Raw genomic sequence first — 22,228 nt, forward strand, 5'->3', positions numbered from 1 at the left:
TTCATTTCCTATAAATAGAGGAAGCTTTTACCTTCATTTGCAAACTTTGATAGCCAAGAAAACTCGGAAACCATTAGAGTCTGATACCTCAAAGAAACAGTTAATTTTCTTATTTTGAACCATTTTCAAACATTTCGAGATCCAACTTTTGAGATCTATTTACTTGTATTTTCAAACATTTTGAGGTACAACTTTTGAGATCTATTTACTTGTATTTTTATCGACTTTCTATCATTTTCTGAACCATTTCTTTTATGTTTTGGTGCTTGATTTGAATTTCCTATTTAATTTCCCTTTTTAATCAATTTTAAAATCTTTTTTGGTTCATCTTTGTGCAACTTGATGTTTGAGCTTGAGTTGTTTACTGTATTGATCAATGCTTCTACATTTCAAGTCGTCCATAGATGGTCTCTTAGGTCGATTCAATCTTCTCTAAATCTATATATTGATAGATGATCATTTGATCATATTTTTGGCACTTTGAGTTGGCGATAGACCATCCCTAGGTTGTGCCATATGTTTGGGTCCCTTGACTTGTTTGATAGTGGATCTTAAGTCAAACACTTAAGCTTTCTTTCATTTTTCCTTTTGTTCTTTTATTTCTTCTTTGAGTTTGAACAGTTGTGTTTCATGCCTTGAGAGTTTGATTTTGTATCAATACTCTAACATGATTTCCACATACATTGTTTGCCTCATGATCACTAACTTGTTATATCTAACACCTAACACCAAACTTTACATTTATGCTCTTTACATTTATACTCTTTACATTTATGTCATTTACATTCATGTCATTGGCATTCTTGCCTTTTAATCTTCACGATTTTATTGCTTTCTCATTTCAAAAGAACAAAAAAATGATAAAATGGCGAAAACTCTAAAAAGCTTTAATCTGATCTTGTGAACTTTGTGTTACTATTCCTTGCTTGAGGAGTATTTTGGACTTTGGACCTTAAGACTTGGTTTTTTTCCCTTGCTGAGACCTTGTGATCCCTCAGACCTTTTGATCTTCAATTCAAGACTTAGATGTTCCTTTATGGATTTATGGATTTGTGGCTTTGTTGTTCATTTGGGTCATTTGATATTCATCTACTTATGTTCTTTTTCATCTTGTGGCTCAACCCAAAGAGAAAGGAATGCTTGTTTTGACCAATGTCAAATGCTTGCTCCATCTTGTGGTCAGTACACTTGCACATACAAAGGTTTTCTCTTGGGATACCTTACAATGAGACCTTTTATTTCATGTCATTTACTTTATGCTTAAGGTAGTATCGTCATCTCCCTCCCACTTCTTCAATTTTCAAAACTTCTCTCTATTTCAAAAGCTTTTTGTTTTCAAACGTCACACCTTTTTCTTAACAACCCTGACTTTGTCAACTGATTCAGAAAACCTTTTTCTCAATAAATGCTAAAACATTTAAGCATACTTAAACTTTTTTTTCAAACTTCTAAAAAAGACAAACCTCATCAAACTTCTTTTTGTGCATTTGTGCACTTTTTTTAAAGATCACTTTTTTGAAAGATTGGATATTAGTCTATTCTCGTAGTGATGCAAACCACTATATTTCTACAATATGTTGAGAAATGATTGATATTCTTCACTTGAATGTTGAGATGTGCTTGTGAGAAAGTTCAAGTAAAAGTCATTCATACCAAGATGATGCAAATGCTCATTTTCTCATACTGTGGGTAGTAAACTGAGTTTTTCCACTTGAATACAACAAAATATCTTTTCAAGTTAAAATCACTCAACAAATAACCCAGCTTTTCCATAAACACAAAATTGCAAGTGGAGTACCATAGATGTGATGGGTGCTAATACATTCTAGTTGCATAACCAACCCCCTTATCCAAATTTCTCTTTTTTATACCTTTTTGTGGGTTTTGTTCGACCTTTTTTCCATTCCCTTTGGAAATAATAAATTTCGGTGGCGACTCTTATTTTTTTTAGTTAAGTTAATCAATAGCTTAATCTCAATTTTTAATGTCGCGACAATATCCGATGTAAAATCTATAAAAAATAATGGCGCATTTTTTGGTTCCAAAAGGAATAAAAAAATTAGAGAGTTTTTATCTCGGTTTATTTAAAAATTGAGGTATAATATCCGACGTAAAATCTATAAAAATAAATAAATGCGCCTTTTGGATTCAAATAAAACATAAAATTGCAGGAGTTGAGAATCGAATCTCAAATCATAAGCAACTATTTATGTCGATTTTTGTAAAACTCGAGGAAAAATTGATTTTTTTTAAAAAGGCGCTCCCAGAAGCTATACCCTCAATTGTTTATTATTCGAAGTATAAAATTTATCATAAAAAAATATTATTTGTATTCGTGCTAGAATACCTATTTTAAACTTTTATATATTCCACAGCTTATGTCATAACTTAAACCACAGATAAGTTTAAATTGGCGAGTAGAAAATAAATTGCATTAAAAGTATATATTAGACAAATAATAAAAAAGAATCCATTCACATAACAATATCATACAAAGATGCAAAGTTATTCTCTAAGAATAATAGCTCGTCTCTAAATTAATTAAACATGCAAATAATTAATCATGCAAGTATAATTTTAGAAAGCAATACATAAATCATATATTTAAATGATGGAATTTCAGTGGTTATTTTCTATGCAACATAATCTCTATGTCTCAAAAAGGAATCTTTTGCTTCCTCCCAAAAAAAATCGTGAATATAATTGACAAAGCTCTAACGTTTTATTATTTATTAATTACAATTTTGATCTTCAACTATAGTTTCTACTTTTAGATTGATAGTTAAAGAGTTTACTTTTGCTATTTTTAAATAATAAATGAGTTAGAAATATTGATAAAATGTTTATCCAATAAAGAAGCACAATATGTGTTTCCTCAAACACCAATCACATATCTTCTACAACCCAACTACATTCCTACAAGTGTTACTGCATTTCTCAATGTATTAGTCAACCACTTTCAACTATTTTCCAAAATGTATGATTCATTCATTAAAATTATATCTATAAAAAGTTATACTATCAGCGTACTACTCCTTCCATTCTACAATATGTGATATATTTAAAATAAAAGAGTGTTTTAAAATGAATGATCTATTTTAATTTCTTATACATTTTTTTTCAATTTTATCCTTTAATTATTATTATTTTTATCATTTTTAACATATGATAAGGTATTTTAATAAAAATACCATTCTCTCGTTTATTTATTTATTTATAATTTGTGTGAAATTGTCAACTGGATCATTCATTCATTGTAGGACGGAAGAAGTATTGTGTTTCAACTTTAAAATTATAATCACCTTCTTGTGTTTCAGTACAGAAATAATCAGATCTGATCATGTTATTATATTGGGCAATAATAGTTGACATGTATCAATAAATTAGAAATTAGGTTCCATAATAATTTATCTTACACGATTTATAAAACATTTTATAAAATGCATCTGATCGCTCAAATTTCCTTTCAAGTTTTCTTTAACAAATTATTTTCTTTAACAAATTATAATAATATAACCAAATAAAAAGTTAGGTAGACTAAATTTATAAGCATGCATTAAACACTCAATGATGGCATATTTTTTTTAATAAAACTTATGCTCGGAGTGAGAGGTAATTCTTAAAATAAGTTCTACTACATTTTTTAATTATGCTGGACAGCAAAACCCTATATCAAAATTATTTAAAACTTAAACTTATTTTTAAATAAGCGTATATAAAATAATGACTTGATAGTGAACCATTGGACAAATGATATATACCTAATCAAATATTAAGGTCCCTAAAAATTTATCAAAATATTTATTTTGTTAATTAACAAAATTAATAAATAATGTTACATTTACTGAATTTTTTACAAAAATAACCCACTTTTTAAAGGAAATTTCCAAAATATCCCTGGTTTCAAAAAAATTCCCAAACTATCCCACTTTTAAGAGGAGTCGCCAATTGAATTGGAGACTCCTAAAAATTGAATGGAGGTGCCAATTGGATTGGCGACCCTACGTAGGACTTAAGAGGAGGCGCCAATTCAATTGGAGCCTCAGTGCAAAATGCTATTTTTTTGGTAAATGATATACGTGATAGATAAATTTGATATAGGATCAATTGATATTAATAAAATTTGCCGTTTACACAAAGAAACCTAATGGTGATGACCGGGATCACCTAACCGACCTCCGGTCCCACATCCTCTAGCTACCCTAACTCGTGGCCCTAACCCACGTTGATGATTCGGTACCGGTGTTTGAGCATCTAAAGGGTCAGGATCGTCACTACCAACTACAGGAGAAGGTCTGTTGAGGTAGTCAGACAAGTCGGCATAGTCTTCAGTATGCATCGATGGTGTACCGCCGTAGCTGAGCTCATGACCCATGCCAGAGAAGTTGGGATGTGGTTGACTCATTGATGTGCGACCGGGACGGTTGAAGGGAGACATGGGTGTGAACGATGCGTCGAGAAAAGGTTGGAAAGGTTGTTGGGGTGTTTGGTAGAGATAGGGTTGTTGGATGTTTTGGTTTTGTGAGGTTTGGGCTTCTTGGTTACGGTAGGAGGAGGGGCGATTGGTGTTGAATGATCGTTGGGTGTTCTGGCTTAGGTGACTTTGGTAGGGTGATAGGGTGGGTACGAAGCGATGTTGAGTATCAGGTTGATGGTCAATTTGTTGGTGGTGGTATGGGGTATGCTCTTGGTATTGGGGTTGGGTGTATGGAATGTTTTGGTTGTATGTTTGTGTGTTGGTTGAACGGAACATTTGACGGACAGGGGGTTGTGTGTATCCGGTCTGACACTGTTGTTGGGGGTTTGATGTTGAGGTGTCAGGTGTGTAAGTCATCTGATGTGGGTCGTACAAGTACATATCCTCGGCGATAAACTGAAAACCAACCGATATGTACCAAGCCATATAAGTACAACTTGGTTTTTCTTCAGTTGGCATGACTGTGTCAGTTAACACATGGTCATAACGGTGCTTCCATTTGCGACACTCCGATCTTGCGAAGCTTTGCCATGGATTGAAGTTCCATTGGTCGTTAACTTTGCGCATATGCCATTCTCCTAGGCTAGCTGGGGGATCTGGGATATTTTGGGGCATACCGAACTGCCGCTTCACACGATCATTGTTGTGAATCTCCACAGTTGTGAACCGTATTATCGGTGTGCATGCAGTCCATACGGCCGCGTCTTCAGCGTTGACTTGATGGTCATGATCCAAATTAAGGTATGGACGCCAAATAAACTGAAATGTAAAAGAAGATTGGATTATAGTCAAGGTAGAAGAAGTTAACAAAATATAACGAAATAATTAAGTTATTTTTCTTACGTCTGTCGGTCGAAGGTGATCCAACAGGTTGCGGTACTGAGTAATACAGTGTCTTGGACATCTGTTGTAACTCATACCACGTGCAGACCATCTACACGAAAAATTCAAAAAATATTAGTTAGAGGTAATAATCTTTAAAGAAGTAAGTAAAGATATAGCAATTTAAACAATTTACTTTTGTGCATACGAAAATGTGAAAGGGTTGTTGTTGACGGGTGCTAGGGACGGTAGTCTTGACCAACCCCATGCTTGTAGCAAAACAATACATCCAGAAAATGTAGATGTGGCTTTGTGTGAGTTTTTGCACAAGGAGCTATAGAGATAGGCTAGATAAGCAGATCCCCAACTGTAACTTCCTATTCTATCGTCATGGTACACTCACCAGTTGGGAACCAAAATGTGTGTGTCTCTGGTCTCCATCTTTCGCATAAAGCTAGAATGAATTTGTTATCTACGGACTAAGACAAAATCTTGCTTATATGACCAAAATCGACGAGTTCAACATAAGGTTGAATCATCGGATCCATATGGACATATTCGTGGATCCGAGTTCGGAACCTTGATACATCCTATAAAAGAAAGAACAAAAAACTTGACTAAGTTGGTATGTTAAAATAAAAGGGGGTTGGTGAAGATGAAAGATAAAAAGTTAACAAAAGAAAAAACTTACATATGTTGCGATGTTTGCAACCGTTCCTCTATGTGATTCGCCCATTGTGAGGATAGACATTTTGTCGGGGGGTTGGTGTAGATGAAACTACAAGAAGTTGTTGCAAATGAAATTGTAGAAGAAGTAGTGAGAGTGATGGTGTGGAAGAAGTGTTGATGGAGTGGATGTATTTATAGGCAAATGGATGAGAGCATGAAAAGTTCTGCTTGCATGGTGTCTCCACTTGAATTGGCGACCATGTACAACCTTTAAGAGGGGTCGCCATTCAAATTGGCGCCTCCATAGGGACATGCATGCAAGACCTAGGTCTGATTGCTTGGTTTCGAGGTCTTAATGCATGCTTTGACAAGGTGTCTCCACTTGGATTGGCGCCCATGTGCAAGGAATGAGTGGGGGCACCAATTAATATGAAGTGTGTGTCTGCATGTCTGACACGTGGCTGTCCTCTCTCTTGCATGCTGAACATGTCACTTCTTAGTAGCTTGCATGGTTGACACATCATTTCGGAGTAGCTTGCATGTGCGACACGTCACTTCGGAGTAGCTTGCATGTGCGACACGTCACTTCGAACTAGCTAGCATGTGAGACACTTCACTCCTCTATTTAAGTGTCTTACTATCAACATCCAAGACACTTCACTCGCATTCATCTGCAGTAAGAAAATAGTTTTCATCTACACAATGTCATCTTCATCATTATATAGTGTCAACGTTCACTGCAACGGTGAAACATGAGTCTGAGCTATATGGTTTTTGTTTTCGAAACACCGATACCATTAGACTCACGATCAAGAGAAATACAACCTTCTTGCATTTGAAAAAAAGAATACAATCCTGTATAGGATCGGGTATTGTGTCAAAGATCACATATTAAAATCCAATATTTTTTGAGAATAGTCAATGCAAGTATTTCCCCCTTAAGGTACGAGACGATGAAGATGTTGAATACATGTTTGTTAGTCATGAACATTCAGGCTACAACTCTATTGAGTTGTACATTACTCTTCAATCATGTATACCATCTCAACAGTCTCAACTAACCAGTTTGGATGAATCTGGTGAATTTGATCCACAATGGTCAGATGACGTCAACCCAGAAGCAGAAGCAGAAGTGGACGTCGTTGATGAAGACGACAACAACAATGTCTTTCCCATTTCCTTTGCTCTTGTTGAAGGTGAAACGGATGGTGGATGAGGTTTCTTTCTTCGACATCTCAGAACGCATGTGGCTCCACAAGCCAATCTCTATTTGATTTCTGATAGACATGCTGCCATTGAGAGTGCCTACAACAACCATGACAACGGATGGCATGATCCTCCTTCTACCCATGTCTATTGCATCAGACATATTGCACAAAACTTCATGCGTACTATAAAAGATAGGAATCTTCGCAAGAAGGTGGTGAATGTTGGGTATGCTTTAACTCAACCGTCATTTCAATATTATCGTGATAAAATTAGACTGTCTAATGAAGACGCAGGGAGATAGCTAAATAACATACCAGTAGAGTAGTGGACAAGGGCATTTGACAGAGGTTGTCGATTGGGCCACATGACAACAAACCTTGTGGAATGCATGAACAGGGTATTCAAAGGAATTCAAAATCTGCCGATAACCGCCTTGGTAAGATCAACCTATTATAGGTTGGCTTCTACGTTCGCAACCAGAGGTGAAAGATGGAGTGCAGTGTTAATGTCCGGGCAAGTATTCAGTGAGTGTTGCATGAAGGTCATGAAAGAGGAGAGCATCAAAGCTACCACACATGCTGTAACAGTCTTTGACCGACATAGGCAAAATTTCAGCGTCCAGGAAACAATGAACCACAACGAGGGAGACCAAATTTAGCCTACGCTGTTAGACTAAATAGAAGTTGGTGCGATTATAGAAAATTCCAGGCCTTCCGCATACCTTGCTCCCATGTCATTGCAGCATGCGCTTATACTTGTCAAGATGCTTACAGCCATTTATCTGATGTGTACAAGACCGACACCGTCATGAATGTATATAATCAAAGCTTCTCGGTACTACCAATGGAGGATTACTGGCCTCCATATGAAGGTGATATTGTTTGGCACAATGACGAGATGCGTAGAAAGAAAAAAGGAAGGCCAAACAACATGCATATCAGAACAGAGATGGATTTCACAGATAAAATAATAAGATTACGTAGTATTTGTCGTCAACCAGGACACAACAAGAACAATTGTCCCAATCAAGGAGCATCATCTAGGTCTTAAGCCTTTTGTAACATTGTATTTATGTAACCTTCAATCATTATATATCATTAAGTTTTTGTTACAACGAGGTTCACAACAAACATCAGTACAAAATAAACTATTTGAAAACAGAAATATTTCTAACTGATTACAACAATCAAATTGATGTCGTCTCGACCGAACATCATTTCCCTAGCATCCTTATCAGTATTCATTCGCACCCAACCAAAGATACTGTCAAGTCTCTCAATACTTATAATTTTTTCCCCTTCTGGTATTTTCCCATCTAACCAACAAACCAGCTCCCTCTTCAGTTGATCGAACGTAGTGATGTTCCAGAACAACATCAACATCTGAGGTTTGTCTCTCGCATAAATCACCTTACCGTATCAGCGACGAACACTAAACATGATTGCCAAATGATTATTTGAGATGTGGAACAATTACTCACACAACACATCTATTTATAACACAAAAATATCATTTTACACTAAGACTCCAATTGAATTGGCGCCTCCTCTTAAGTCCTACACAGGGGCGCCAATCCAATTGGCTAGGGCACCTGCCATAGCCAATCCAATTGGCGGCTCCATTCAATTTTTAAGAGGAGTCTCCAATTCAATTGATGACTCCTCCTAAAAGTGGGGTAGTTTGAGATTTTTTTTGAAACCAGGGGTATTTTGGGAATTTCCTTGAAAAAGTGGGTTATTTTTGTAAGAATTTCTAAATTGGTTTTAAATGACATGACAAAAGTTTTTTCAAATTTGGTCCATATATCCTTGCCACATCAAAAATGAACATACGACATAACCAAATCAGAACACGAGACCATTTTAAAAAAAATATATATTCAAAACACGGACCTAAAACCTGATTTTTCAAAAAAAGACTAAAAAATAAAAATAAAAATAAAAAACAAAACTACATTTAAACCTTATTAAGATTAGCATGTATGTTTTAATTTTTTTTTTCTAAATTATTAAAATTACCACGCATTATGTATTTCTCTCCTCATTTTCTCACTTATCCAAACTATAAAAATATCCAATTTCTTCGCCATCTCTTTCTCCATTATTTGATTTTTTTTTTAAATAACCATCTTTTTCAAATTAAATATGAAAATAACCAAGATTTCAGAAAATTTTCCAAAATAACCATGTTTGGGAGAGGATGCGCCGAGGGAGTTGGCGCATCCCTTAATTTTTTTTAAAATTTTAGGGCAGGCGCCAGACGTATTGGCGTCAATGCATTGGGCTCCTAAAGGAGGAGCCAATGCAATTGGCGCCTGCTTGGGCCTCCTAAAGGAGGCGCCAAGGGGAGTGGCGCCCTAGTATCCCTCCTAAGGGAGGCGCCCATAGGGATGACGCCTTAGCCTCCTCCTAAGGGAGGCGCCAATAGGCATGGCGCCTTAGTGTGTGTGTGTGTGAAAGGTGCCACTTTTTGTGGCGCCTATGTGTATTATCGGATTTATCTTTCGTCTCTATAAATACCATCACCTTGCACACATTTATTTTCACTCAAATTCATCTCCTAGTCTAGTCCAACCATCAATTTTAATTTTCTTTGTTTTAACAATGTCTACATACATTCAGAAACGAAATGCTGATGTAATATTTTCTGCCGTTGCGGCTCCGATACAAGTTCGACTTTGGAACACAGATACGTTTGAACGTCTTAATCGGACGTTGTATAGTTGGTTAGAGGGAGAAATTGGAGAGGGTGAACGGATTAGAAGAATACAATGACTTGTGTCCACGTTCAACCAAAACGGAGAAGTGCGTGAATGGGTGGATATTAAGACCGACCAAGACGCTCGTAGGACGATGCAGTACATGTTCAAAATTGTTTTGATGGTTGTAATCGCATAGTTTTTGTATTCTAGTTGTTTTAATTGTTTGTGTTATTTTTTATGAACAACTGTCTTTTCGTCACAGTCGTCTACTATGAAGTAAAATTAATTTTCCATATATTGCAACAGAGGTACTTTGAAATAAATTTAAGTTTCCACATCAATTCACCACCCAACACCAATGTGAACCCACCCTAACCCAACAACCAACCACACAACAACCAACCACATACACAAAACAACCACACACCCAACATCGCAACCCGTTCATGCCAACCATCCAACAACGAACCATCCAACGTCGCAATCCATTCATACCACCCACCCAAACATAAAACCAAGAACCAAACCCCGCAACCACAACCGTCTATAGCACAAATGATTCATATGGGTCACGTCATCGTAGCCCCCCACCATTTAACACCCAACCACTGTTTAACTATAGTACGCCCCAAGAACCATTGCTTCGTTTTCAAAACGACTCAATGACCCAATTTGGGCAACTATACCGTCCCCAATTCACCCAACCCCAACGCCCTAACTACGATGACATGGGCACCGAACTCCATTACGGAAGCGCCGTTGGCCACAGCCCCTCCGGATATTGGGAGCAAATGATGACACATCTGTCAAATACCGTCGGAACCTCTACCGAACCTTCCAACCAGCCATCGCTCGATCAGGTCAGCACCCAAAGACCACAAACACCTCAAGAAAATCGTGGGAGACCTCGGAGACAACCTAACGCACCGGGATGTGGAACCGGGGGACGTTATAATCGGGCGGGTCATTAGGGTTTTGATCTTTCTAATGTAATCAATTATTATATATTTAATGAAGTCATTTTATTTTTATTTTTATTTATTATGTATTAAATAATAAATTTTAAATATTAAAAACAAAAAATATTATAAAAAATTATAATTAAAAAAAATTAAAAAAAAAAAAATAACACACACACTAAGGCGCCATGCCTATTGGCGCCTCCCTTAGGAGGGAGACTAAGGCGCCATGCCTATTGGCGCCTCCCTTAGGAGGGATACTAGGGCGCCACTCCCCTTGACGCCTCCTTTAGGAGGCCCAAGCAGGCGCCAATTGCATTGGCTCCTCCTTTAGGAGCCAAATGCATTGGCGCCAATACGTCTGGCGCCTGCCCTAAAATTTTAAAAAAATTTAAGGGATGCGCCAACTCCCCCAGCGCATCCTCTCCCAAACATGATTATTTTGAAAATTTTTCTAAAAACTTAATTATTTTCGTATTTAATTTAAAAAAATGGTTATTTTAAAAAAAAAATCCCATTATTTCTCTCTTTTCTAAACCTATCTAAACAAACACAGTATCAGTCTATAGGGTTTTGAAACAAAGAGTTAAGAAATTGAGTCACACAAAACGCAGAACTGAGGCGAGTTTTGAAGCCGACGACGACGAACAGCAACAATGGTGTTTTCCGACGAAGAGATAACACATCTACACAGAATCTACAAAACCGTTTTACAAATGTTAAGAGACAGAAACTACGTCGTTTCAGATGCAGAGCTTAACATGTCGAGACAAGAATTCAAATCGAATTTCGGCGATCACATGAAGAGAGAAGACCTATTTATTAACAAAAGCTACAAAAACAATCCTTCTGATAAAATCTCCGTCTTCTTTGTCAATGATGCCAAAATCGGTGTTAAGACTGTTAGAGGTATCATTCAAAGGATGCTTACAGAAAGTGTTTCCAGAGGTGTTTTGATTTGTCAGAATCCGCTTTCGCATTATGGAAGAGCTGCTGTTAGTGAAATGGCGTCGAAGTGTCGCCTTGAAATCTTTCTGGTAATTGTTTCTACCTCTCTATAATAAACCCTAAATTGTTAGTTATATAGATGTTGGAAAATGCTACTTGAAAAGGGTGATGATTGATTTGGTTAATTAGATAATTGATTAGGTTAATTAAATAATTGATTAGGTTAATCAGGTAATCTATTAGGAGATAAGATAATGGAACATAGCGGAGTGGAATGGAGCATAACGGAATGGAATGGAAGACTGGAATGTAATCTTATTATTTACCATTCTGCTCTGTTCCGTCACAATCCATCAATCCAAACATACCCTAAGTCTTTTAAATTTACGAATTGATATTGTAAGTATTGAGCAATTTAGTCTTTCAAATTTACGAATTGATATTGTGATCAGGAGAATATTAGGAGTCTCACGTTTGTTGAGGTAATTGTCTATGGTGCAGGAAGATGAACTTCTGGTTAACATCACGATGCACTATCTTGTACCGCCACATCAGGTGCTCACCGATGCTGAGAAAAGGGCCTTGCTCAATAAATACACTGTCAAAGAAACACAGGTTAGTGTTTTGTACTTTTTTATTTTAAATAATTTTTTGTATATATCTGATTTTTATATAGACGAGAACTTATAATATGTAGATGAGAACTTCTGATATGTTTTTGTTGTAAATATAACTGTTTCTGATGTTTTCTGTAATTTTGTACTGAATTTGATGTGTTCCTAGTTCCTATAACCGTCGTCATTTGAAACAACAAAACTGTTTTCTACAACAAAATCACAAGCTTGTTGGTTAAGATAATTATTCTGCATTGTAAGACAATGATATCCGAATTGGAAAATAAACTCTGTAAAGCTAATAAGAAAATATTTCAATTCAGAAATTCAGGCCACCTTTAATAAACTCATAGAAATTCTATTACATTTATCTTGGATTGGACAATGCATATAGGGAGTGCCAAAAAAGTGATGTGCAAAATCCAAAAGAAATGCTAAATTCTGTGACCCAGTTGAATAAAATCACTTCATATTTGATGGAACACAAAAGATAGAATAATTCAGTCTGAGTTTTTTTGCTAAAACAACATAGCATAGAATGTTGTTTAACAATGAAGCACGAAGACTATACGGGTATCGGATACTATACGTATCTGATACCTCGATACACTAGTCATTAAAGAATAAGGACACGATACGTTTTAGATACGTTTATAAAATTTAGAATTATGCACTAGTTAAACCAATGTCCAACAATAACCAATTGAATTTGCAAAGTTTCATGATGAGTAAAAGAATTATGAAAAAAGAAACTTATCTTGAAAAATAGTAATAGTGAAAGAATATTAAATTGGTGTATCACAAATTACATAGGAAAGATAAGAGGTAATTAACGTTTACATAGGAAAGATAAGATTAGAGTAATTAAATAGGAGAAAATCCGATTCTTATTATAAAAAATGAGTAGTCAATAGGTAATTAAAGTTGAGAGAAGAGTATTTAAAGAGAGGAAAGTTTGAAGAACATGAACAATCATGAAATAAACTAGCCGTATCCCTTACCTATTGGAGACGTGTCGACAGTGTATCGGCGCGTGTCGCCACCGTTTCAGAATTTTTTTATTTTTTTATTTTTAAATAATAAAATTCGGATACACCTTCGATTCGTATCGGCGACGTATCGGAGCGTATCGGCATATCGGTACGTATCGAATACGATTCGGCAACGATTTTAAAGTATCCGTGCTTCATAGTTGTTTAATAACGGTCGTTATTAAGCACAAATACTCTAAAATCTATGCCGTATCGTATCCAATACATACCGATATGCCGATACGCCGCCGATATGTATCGAAGGAGTATCTGAATTTTTTATTTAAAAAATAAAAAAATAAAAATTTATGATATGTCCCGATACGGCGGCGACATGTCTCTGATACGCTGCGGATACGGCTAGTTAATCTTTTGACTATTCCTATTTTTAGAACATGAATCAATCTTCCTCTTCTTTAATTCTTCTTTTCTCAACTTTAATTACCTCATCACTTTCATTACCTCATCACTTTCGTTTTTCTTTTATAAGAATCAAACTTTACCTTTAATTACTTTTCTCTCTACTTTAACTATCTTTTCTTTTTCTCATAATTCTTGTACCAATTACTATCAAATTTGGCAAACTCAATTGGTTTTTGTTAGAGAATGATTTAACTAATGTTTAATGTTAATTTTTTTTATATAAGTATCTTAAACGTATCGTATCAATGATTGACGTATCTTCGTATCAGATACATATCATATCAATGATAGAGATATCTCCATATTAGATATGTATCATATCAATGATTGACGTATCTCCGTATCGTATCCGATACCCGTATCATGTCCGTGCTTCATTAAAGGCTAATGTGGTACTATGGTGTAGTTGAAATTTGAACAAATCCCTATTATTCCCTGACAAGCTATTTAGCTCAAAATATTGCAAAATAACGGTGCTGTAGTACTATTGCCTAGCCGAATTCAAATAAACTGCTAATTTCTGTGATCTGCGACTGACAACCACTAATAGATTACTGTCACAATTGCTAATCTCATAATTAACAGAAAAGCGATCCAATTAGTATTTGTTTATTCAAGCCTAGTGAAAGTTCAGCTTTATGATCCTTGCCATTCTCTTGTCTTGCAAGCTTTTGAATCTATTTAGTTTGGCAATTTGTTCTGGTGAAGATGTAGCTGTTAGGCCTTAGCGTTAACTGCATCATTCTTTGTCTAGTAAATGTATTTGTCTTGTATGCATATATTTGTCTGTTATTTTTTTTGCAGCTATAGTATTCGACTACAAATTTCTGCTATGGCTCATTATATCTAACACTTACAATCTGCTTGTCAGCTACCTAGAATCCTGATGACGGATCCTATTGCGAAATATTATGGACTAAGGCGTGGACAAGTTGTCAGGATTATCCGGCCAAGTGAAACTGCAGGCAGATATGTTACATACCGATATGTTGTATAAGGATTTTCTTGAGCTCTTATGCAGCACTATTTTTGCAATATGTGATAGATACCTACTAAATTTTATGCAAAGCATGCACAGTGCCAATATAACCTTTATTTTTGTCATTCAGATGGCTGGTAATGTTAGTTATTGATATTGAACTTTGTTTCTTTACAGTTTTTTTTTACCTATATATTCTTTTGTTAAGTTGGTAACTTTTGTTTTATTTTCATGGAGATTCGTTTGCAGCACCATGTACATATACTGAACCAAAACTCAGTATGACCCTCAAATTTTGCCATTCATTTTCAAATAGAGAATTCCATTGACCTTCATTCTCTTACTATTGCATTCATGAAAGAATTTCGAGATGGAATCTCCTTTTAGCCAACTCATTGGTGATTTCTGTCATAAAACACTGCACTTCATCCTTGAAAGCTTCCATCTTATCTCCTTCACTTCTTACTTGACCTTGTAATCAAGTGTCAAAAAATTGGCTTCTCTTATAAAAAAAGCACCATCAAGACTTATCCTTAATCCAGCTTAGTCTTGAGACTTGATTCTCATAGTTGCATCTGAAGAGATTAAGAGGAGTAATGAAATGAAAGTGGATTTTCTTTTGCAAAAAAATAAGTAGATTTCATTATGCTTTTATTTTTGAGTACATAACATAAGAGAGAATTTGAAACACATGATTTCTTTCTCCCTCTAAAAATGTCCCTTGCTTACACTTCAAGAAATCCTTTAAAGTTACTAAATTATAACAAAGAGATGAATTTGACAAGAACATCAAATGAATTTTGAGAGGCTAATGATAAAAAGATAGACACTTCATTAGTCAATGCAGAACCTCCTCCAGCTAAATCAGATAATGCTCTAATGGCAATGAAAGGTATTTTGTGTTGGTAACAAACTAAAGCAACAGCAGCACTTTCCATGTCAGTTGGAGTAGCATCAAATTTGGAGTTCAAATGATTTCTATAAGCCTTGTTATCAACAATCACATTGGCACTTACCCCTTTCTTTACTCTCACCACAATAGCTTTTCTTGGCAAGCAAGTTTTGTTAACACAACTATTCAATTCAACATTCTGCAGAGAATAAGTGAAAAATTAGCCTCAAATAACTATCCACATCTAAACTATCCAATCTCGATCGAACGGTTTAGTCTGAAATTTGGTCGCAATGCACACTAAAAACATTTTGAATTGACCTTGAGCTTTCTTGCAATTTCAAAGTAATTTTTGTCAACTGGAACCCAAAAAGTATGCTGCTTTACTTCAAGAGTTTTTGTGGATAAATTTGCTCTGGTTGATACCAAACCTTGTTCAACAGATTTTCCACTGATTTGAAATGTTTTGTATTGTTATTGTAGTTGGAAAACTCTAGGTAGCCAAATTCTCGGCTGAAGTCTCCATCGTCTTCACCAAACCTCTGCTTAATTAAATTAAAAAACATTAACATAAACGTGAAACTAAATATGACATTCTCACTGACACGTTGTCACATATAATAATTTAAAAATAAATAAATTAATATCGTGTTTGTATCAGATATTGATATATGGTAGACATCAGACACGTATATGTTAAGATGTATCCGTACTTTAAAATTTATAGGACTATTTGAAAATCTCCATATTATTGAAGTAACTTTTGTATGTACCTGCCAATGCCAAAGTCCTGTGTGAGCCCAATATTGTGGAATGGTCACATCTCCGATTTGGAATTTAGAATTTGCATTACCTGCAATTCCATAATGAAGAACTCCTTCTACATTAAACAAAGTAAGCAACAATTGGGTGGCAAGAGCTGCATTTAGCTACAAAAATATACCAAAAGTACTAAGACAAAAGAATGAAATATAACCATATAAGTTTGAGTAAAGACATAAACACATTAGAAACTAAACTTACCATACTCTCTCCACTCATAACAACAATAACCTTCTTCTTTTCCAATTCACCGATGCGAAAATGTTTTCGGGTGTCAAGAAAATCAAACCGATGAATAATGTTCTATCAAAATTCATATATATTGAGCAACATATTATCGTAAAAGTTACCAGCAAAGTCAAAGTAAGGAAACTTGTTATGAGGCACAAAGCTGGATGATTGAAGAAGAGGCTTCAACTCAAAGGCATTTGGCACAACTATACCAATATATGGTCCTTGGTTATTGATATTACTGATTTCTTTCAAAGAAACTTGACAAATTTCACTATAGGCCTTGATGCTACTTCCCAATAATACAATCACAAGAAGACTTAGAAAATTCATCTTCTCCCAATGGTTGTATCTTTCAAGTACTCAAAATATGATAATATATATAAATGTATATAAGAAATGAACAAACAATAAAAAAACATAAGAAAATCAATTTGGATTTGGTTTCATGTGAAGAGCCGGTCAATCATGATAATTTATTTCTTATACACATGATCAACGTTCGCATTAATTTATTTACAAGTAGACACAGCCAGCGCTGCATTAATGGGTGTCAATTTCATGGAGCCTATTTTGGCCCAACCCACATGTTAAGAGGAGCTTGCAAACATAAAGGCTAAAAATCCAAAATGAATTGGATTTTAAAATTCGGAGTGTGTTTTTAGGTCTTTGGGTCGTGTTAATACATATGATTGACGATATTTTATAGACAACATGTGAAGCAAGATGTGAGACATCATGCTTCTCGATGTTCATATAAGGAAGCAACATGTAAGTCTAATGTCCCTCATACAGTGAGAAATCCTATCTCGCTCTGAGTTGCTTCGCACGCAAGACTGACCGAGTGATTTTCGTGCTATTTAAAGATTTGTTTCCTTATTTAACTAATCGGATTTTAATCTTTTATGCACTTTTTAGAATAAGAAAGTTTCTCTCAAGAACATTTTTAGCAAGATTAAATTTTGATGAATTCTGATATGATCAAGATTTAGTCAATCAAATATTTTCAACATAATGAAAGATTGATTCCTTGTGTCTTTGGGAAGTTCAACCGCGTTCAAAGGCCAAAAGCCTAATCAGCTTTTTAAATGAACCTTGTTGCTATTTAAGGAGGCATTCTCCATTGTAAAGACTCAAACCTTGCACAATCAAGTTAGACATGTTTAATTGTTTTGAATCTTTTTGCTTTGTTTTATTTTGTAATACTCCATTCTTGAGTCTTATTCCTATGTTAAGGGAATAAAGTATTTGAGGTGTAATTTTGTTTCATCATTCATAAATATTTGTAATTGTCCAAACAATAGCGATACTATTTGAGTGAAAGTGATATAAGTCTCATATTCAAGGGGAGTCCTGAATAGAAATTCACAAGTAGTATTAGAAAAATAGGCATTGAACTAGGAGAGTTCAAATCAAACCAATTTGTACTTTTGACTATTAAGAGTGAATTTCCTTTCATTGGGTTAACGCCATTCAGACGTAGGTTGCTTTGCACTGATCTGGATTACCAATTCCTCTGTTATTTTATTTACCGCCTTTATTTTGCTGATTACACACAACACTTATCATACACATTGTTACAACATTGTGTCTGAGATCTTGGTATCCATAGAACATAATTTTATTTGACATCAGAGAAGGAACTCTGTTCTAGTAGGGTGAGCTCTAAGGGATCTAAATATTCTATTCAAAATGGACAATTCTAAAGAAGGATGATCTGTAAATCGGCCATCTATTCTAGATGAGATAAACTATGATTATTGAAAAGCTCGCATTGTCACTTTTCACAAGTCTATGGATTGTAAAACTTAGAAATTAGTCATAAAATGATGGACACCCCTAAAGGATACAACTGAAGATGAATCTCTGAGGTCTGAGAGTGATTGATCAAACGATGAAGATAAAGAAGCTCATGAAAAATATCGTGCTCTCAATGCCATTTAAAATGGGTTAACAAAAATATTTTCAAGCTCATTTTTTATTATGCCAAAGAGAAAAAGTATACTCTCAAGGGGAGTAGAGTATACTTTATGTATTTGTGATGGGAGTTTAACCAGTCTAATCTTTTATCCATCTATTTTTATTCTTTTACCACCTCCCTGGGGGATATGTTGTCATCATCTAAAAGAGGGGGAGGGATATGGAACTATGTGCTTGCATGTACAACTGTGTGTATGAAGGAGAAGAGCAATCCAAAACGCAGCGGAATTTAAAAAATTTCTCCTTTAGTGATCCTTACGAATGAGCATGATTAGTGATAGAATCGTTACTTCTTGTGGCGATTGAAACCTTTGATGCAGATCTACGGAGCGATCACGAATGTTGAACGGTGACAACGCCTCTACTCAGTCCACACGAACGGATTCCTTCAATCTCAGTGCTAGCTACTATGAATGAAGGCTTGCATGTACAACTGTGTGTATGAAGGAGAAGAGCAATCCAAAACGCAGCGGAATTTAAAAAATTTCTCCTTTAGTGATCCTTACGAATGAGCATGATTAGTGATAGAATCTTACTTCTTGTGGCGATTGAAACCTTTGATGCAGATCTACGGAGCGATCACGAATGTTGAACGGTGACAACGCCTCTACTCAGTCCACACGAACGGATTCCTTCAATCTCAGTGCTAGCTACTATGAATGAAGGCTTTGAGTGAGAGAGAGAGAGAGAAACGAAATTGCAATTGCATAAATGCTTCTGCACAAGGGTTCTATTTATAAAACCACTTGTGTGGGCTGCAAGCTAAAAAGCCCACTTAACTGTATGTGGCCCATATCTTATAATATGCCAAAATCACTTAAGCGCGTGATACCTTACCATATTTCGTATTCTACTTAAGTACATCGTACCTTATGATATTCTACAATTCACTTAAGTGCACCGTATCTTACGGTGTTCCTTAGTTACTATATCTCTCATCAGTTCGTCCTTTTGTGTGTGACCCTGTAGGTTTTCGCGGCATTGACAATTGTATTAAATCACATATTTAACATAATAAACAGTGAGCAGTATCTAGCAACACATCACTGCTACCCAAGACACGAAAATGTCATTTGATCTGACAAATCCTTTTGTGATAATACTTATGTGTACAATTACCCTTTTGCCCTTATGTCTATATTGAATACAAGACATAGACCGTGTCATCCTTGTCCAGTTCAATATTGGGCCCATAGACATTTATCCTGTTATGCAGGATGAGCAAATTCCATCTATGTCACTCATGTCCCTCAGCATGCTTCGTGGAGCACCCATCAACTGTCTTTATGGTCATCTAGTTATGGACAACGTTTGATCAACAATAAGACACTCGACTCTACATCTAGGGTCCATAGTGGTTTCAGGTCGAAGGGTGGTATACACCATTATCACCATGAGAATAACTTATGATACTTTGCATAACATTCTATATAGTATTCTCATAGAGGGTCAATCCAGTATAAATATTACTCTTAATATTCATACCTATGTCTAAGACTTGATAACTCCTTATCCATGATCCATGAGATGTGATCATCAGTCTATATACATAATAGTCTTAATGCTTTAATGTTATCCCACTTCACAATAAAGCTCGACTACAGATACTTTAAGAATATTGTCCTTATGTTTAATGTGATCTCATGACTAAGTCACACTTGATACATTAAACGGACTAGCTATTCTAGGGACTTTATTAAACAAACATAATAAAGAAAAATCCTTTTATTATTAATAAATAATTCGATACAAGTACCAAAAGTATTGACCTCTAGGGCTTACACCAACAATGCAACCATTAAACGATCTTGGTGGTTTTGATGATACAACACCTAAGGTCAAACGACGGTCAATGAAGTCTTTGGTGACCTCTATCTAGTAATCTCTGATGATGATATATGATCAAATAAGCTATCTCAAGCCTCATAAGTTATAAGAGTCAAGTTCTAGATGAAATTCTAAATCAATGATGAATTAAGCAAGAAAACTTGAGCTCTAAAGTTGTGAAAGAGAGAAAGTATGAAATCTCGTATGGTTCTATTTTTAATTCATGTACGCGTGATCAATTTAATGTAAATGTATAATAGTAACTCTCGAGATACTAAGGTAGCTCTCACACATTTAAATATGTTTTGAATCCTATGTTATTTGTTAAAACAACAACAAAAACAAAAACAAGGTAGCTCTCACACATTCAACTACATGGATTAACTTCAGACATAATGTTCTATATAGGACTGTGCTTCTATCTAAATAATTAATCTTAATATCTTTCTTAATATCTTCTCTTATAGTTTTTCTAGGTTTTATGTCATACCCCAATTTTCTCCAAGTCATTTCATTCATCCATCAAGACATTTGCACCATTCATGCATTGGTTCAGTTTAAAGTCAACCAAAAGTCAACTATTGACTATTTTGAAACCAACTTGCCCTAGTTTCCTAATTCATTCATATTAGTCTATTTATCATTTTTCCTTCATTAAAAGACGTCTTTTTCAACCAAATTCAATAAGAAATCAACATTGGGTCCATTTGATTAATCTAGTGGTGTTCACATGCATCATTCTAAATTGTTCTGTTTCTTACAACCATGTGCATACTGCACCATTTTAGAATAAGTTAAAGTAAAAAAAAGAAAGGAATTTAACATTTGGTTCAAGGTTATTTTTCTAATCTATTTTCCATTTTTTAGTCATTATCATTCATCATATCATAATCATTACCATGCATCATGGAATATTTGAATCTTAAAGGCATGAAACAAAGTGGAATTCCACACATGAACAAATTGGATTCAACAGTGTATCATTTGCTTCACAATATTCATAATCATCATTATCCAAATTCAATTAAAAAAATAAACAAAATAAAGTAAAAGCAGAATTTAACAAAATGAGAATTTCATTAACATTTCATTACAATTTGAATTACAAGTTTGTTACAATTGAGAGTGCAAGGTTGCACATGGACCACAAAACCTCACACGGTTGATCTTTATCACAAAAAATCAAGAACAAAAACCTTACAAATAGTCACTTACAATTACAGTTCGCAAAAGACTCACATGCTCACACCAAAATCATAACAGAATCAAACTCATTCCTCACTAGGCTCACACAATTTCATAACCATTTCACTCAAATCTCACACACTTACATACCTCACACACATACATACCTCACACACTCACTAAAATTAACGTAATATATCCCTATATAAATCTAAACAATTCTAGCAATTGACAACCACAATTGAACCTATAAATTCAGAGCTACAAAAAACTCCTCTGAGCAAGCATCCACAATCGATCCCAAATCCCAAAACCTTCAACTTAGAGATCCCTAAAATAGCTATTAAAGCTTCGCCTTGAAACTCTAATTAAGCCGAGCTTAAACATCCTTAACACAATACTAGAAACATGTCACACAAATAATTTGGAGAATAAATTATAAGAAGAATTAGGAGCATA

The 22,228-nt window shown here is 35.1% G+C and overlaps 2 protein-coding genes across 2 annotated transcripts; one reads left to right on the forward strand and one right to left on the reverse strand.

Moving 5' to 3' along the window:
• The first annotated feature begins 11,357 nt into the window (after positions 1-11,357).
• On the forward strand, positions 11,358-15,006 carry LOC127117002 (DNA-directed RNA polymerases II and IV subunit 5A). The gene is made up of 3 exons (XM_051047416.1): positions 11,358-11,874; positions 12,287-12,400; positions 14,725-15,006. The coding sequence occupies exons 1-3, from the start codon at positions 11,494-11,496 to the stop codon at positions 14,848-14,850; spliced, it is 621 nt and encodes a 206-aa protein (XP_050903373.1). The 5' UTR covers positions 11,358-11,493; the 3' UTR covers positions 14,851-15,006.
• A 60-nt stretch (positions 15,007-15,066) lies between these two features.
• On the reverse strand, positions 15,067-17,128 carry LOC127116986 (bark storage protein A). Its single transcript, XM_051047415.1, is given in 5 exon segments — positions 15,067-15,923; positions 16,046-16,125; positions 16,128-16,266; positions 16,498-16,653; positions 16,748-17,128. Coding segments are annotated over 5 exon segments (726 nt in total). The 5' UTR covers positions 16,766-17,128; the 3' UTR covers positions 15,067-15,590.
• Between the last annotated feature and the right edge of the window lie 5,100 nt (positions 17,129-22,228).

Source organism: Lathyrus oleraceus, chromosome 1 (assembly GCF_024323335.1).
Source record: "Lathyrus oleraceus cultivar Zhongwan6 chromosome 1, CAAS_Psat_ZW6_1.0, whole genome shotgun sequence".
NCBI classification, from domain to species: Eukaryota; Viridiplantae; Streptophyta; class Magnoliopsida; order Fabales; family Fabaceae; genus Lathyrus; species Lathyrus oleraceus.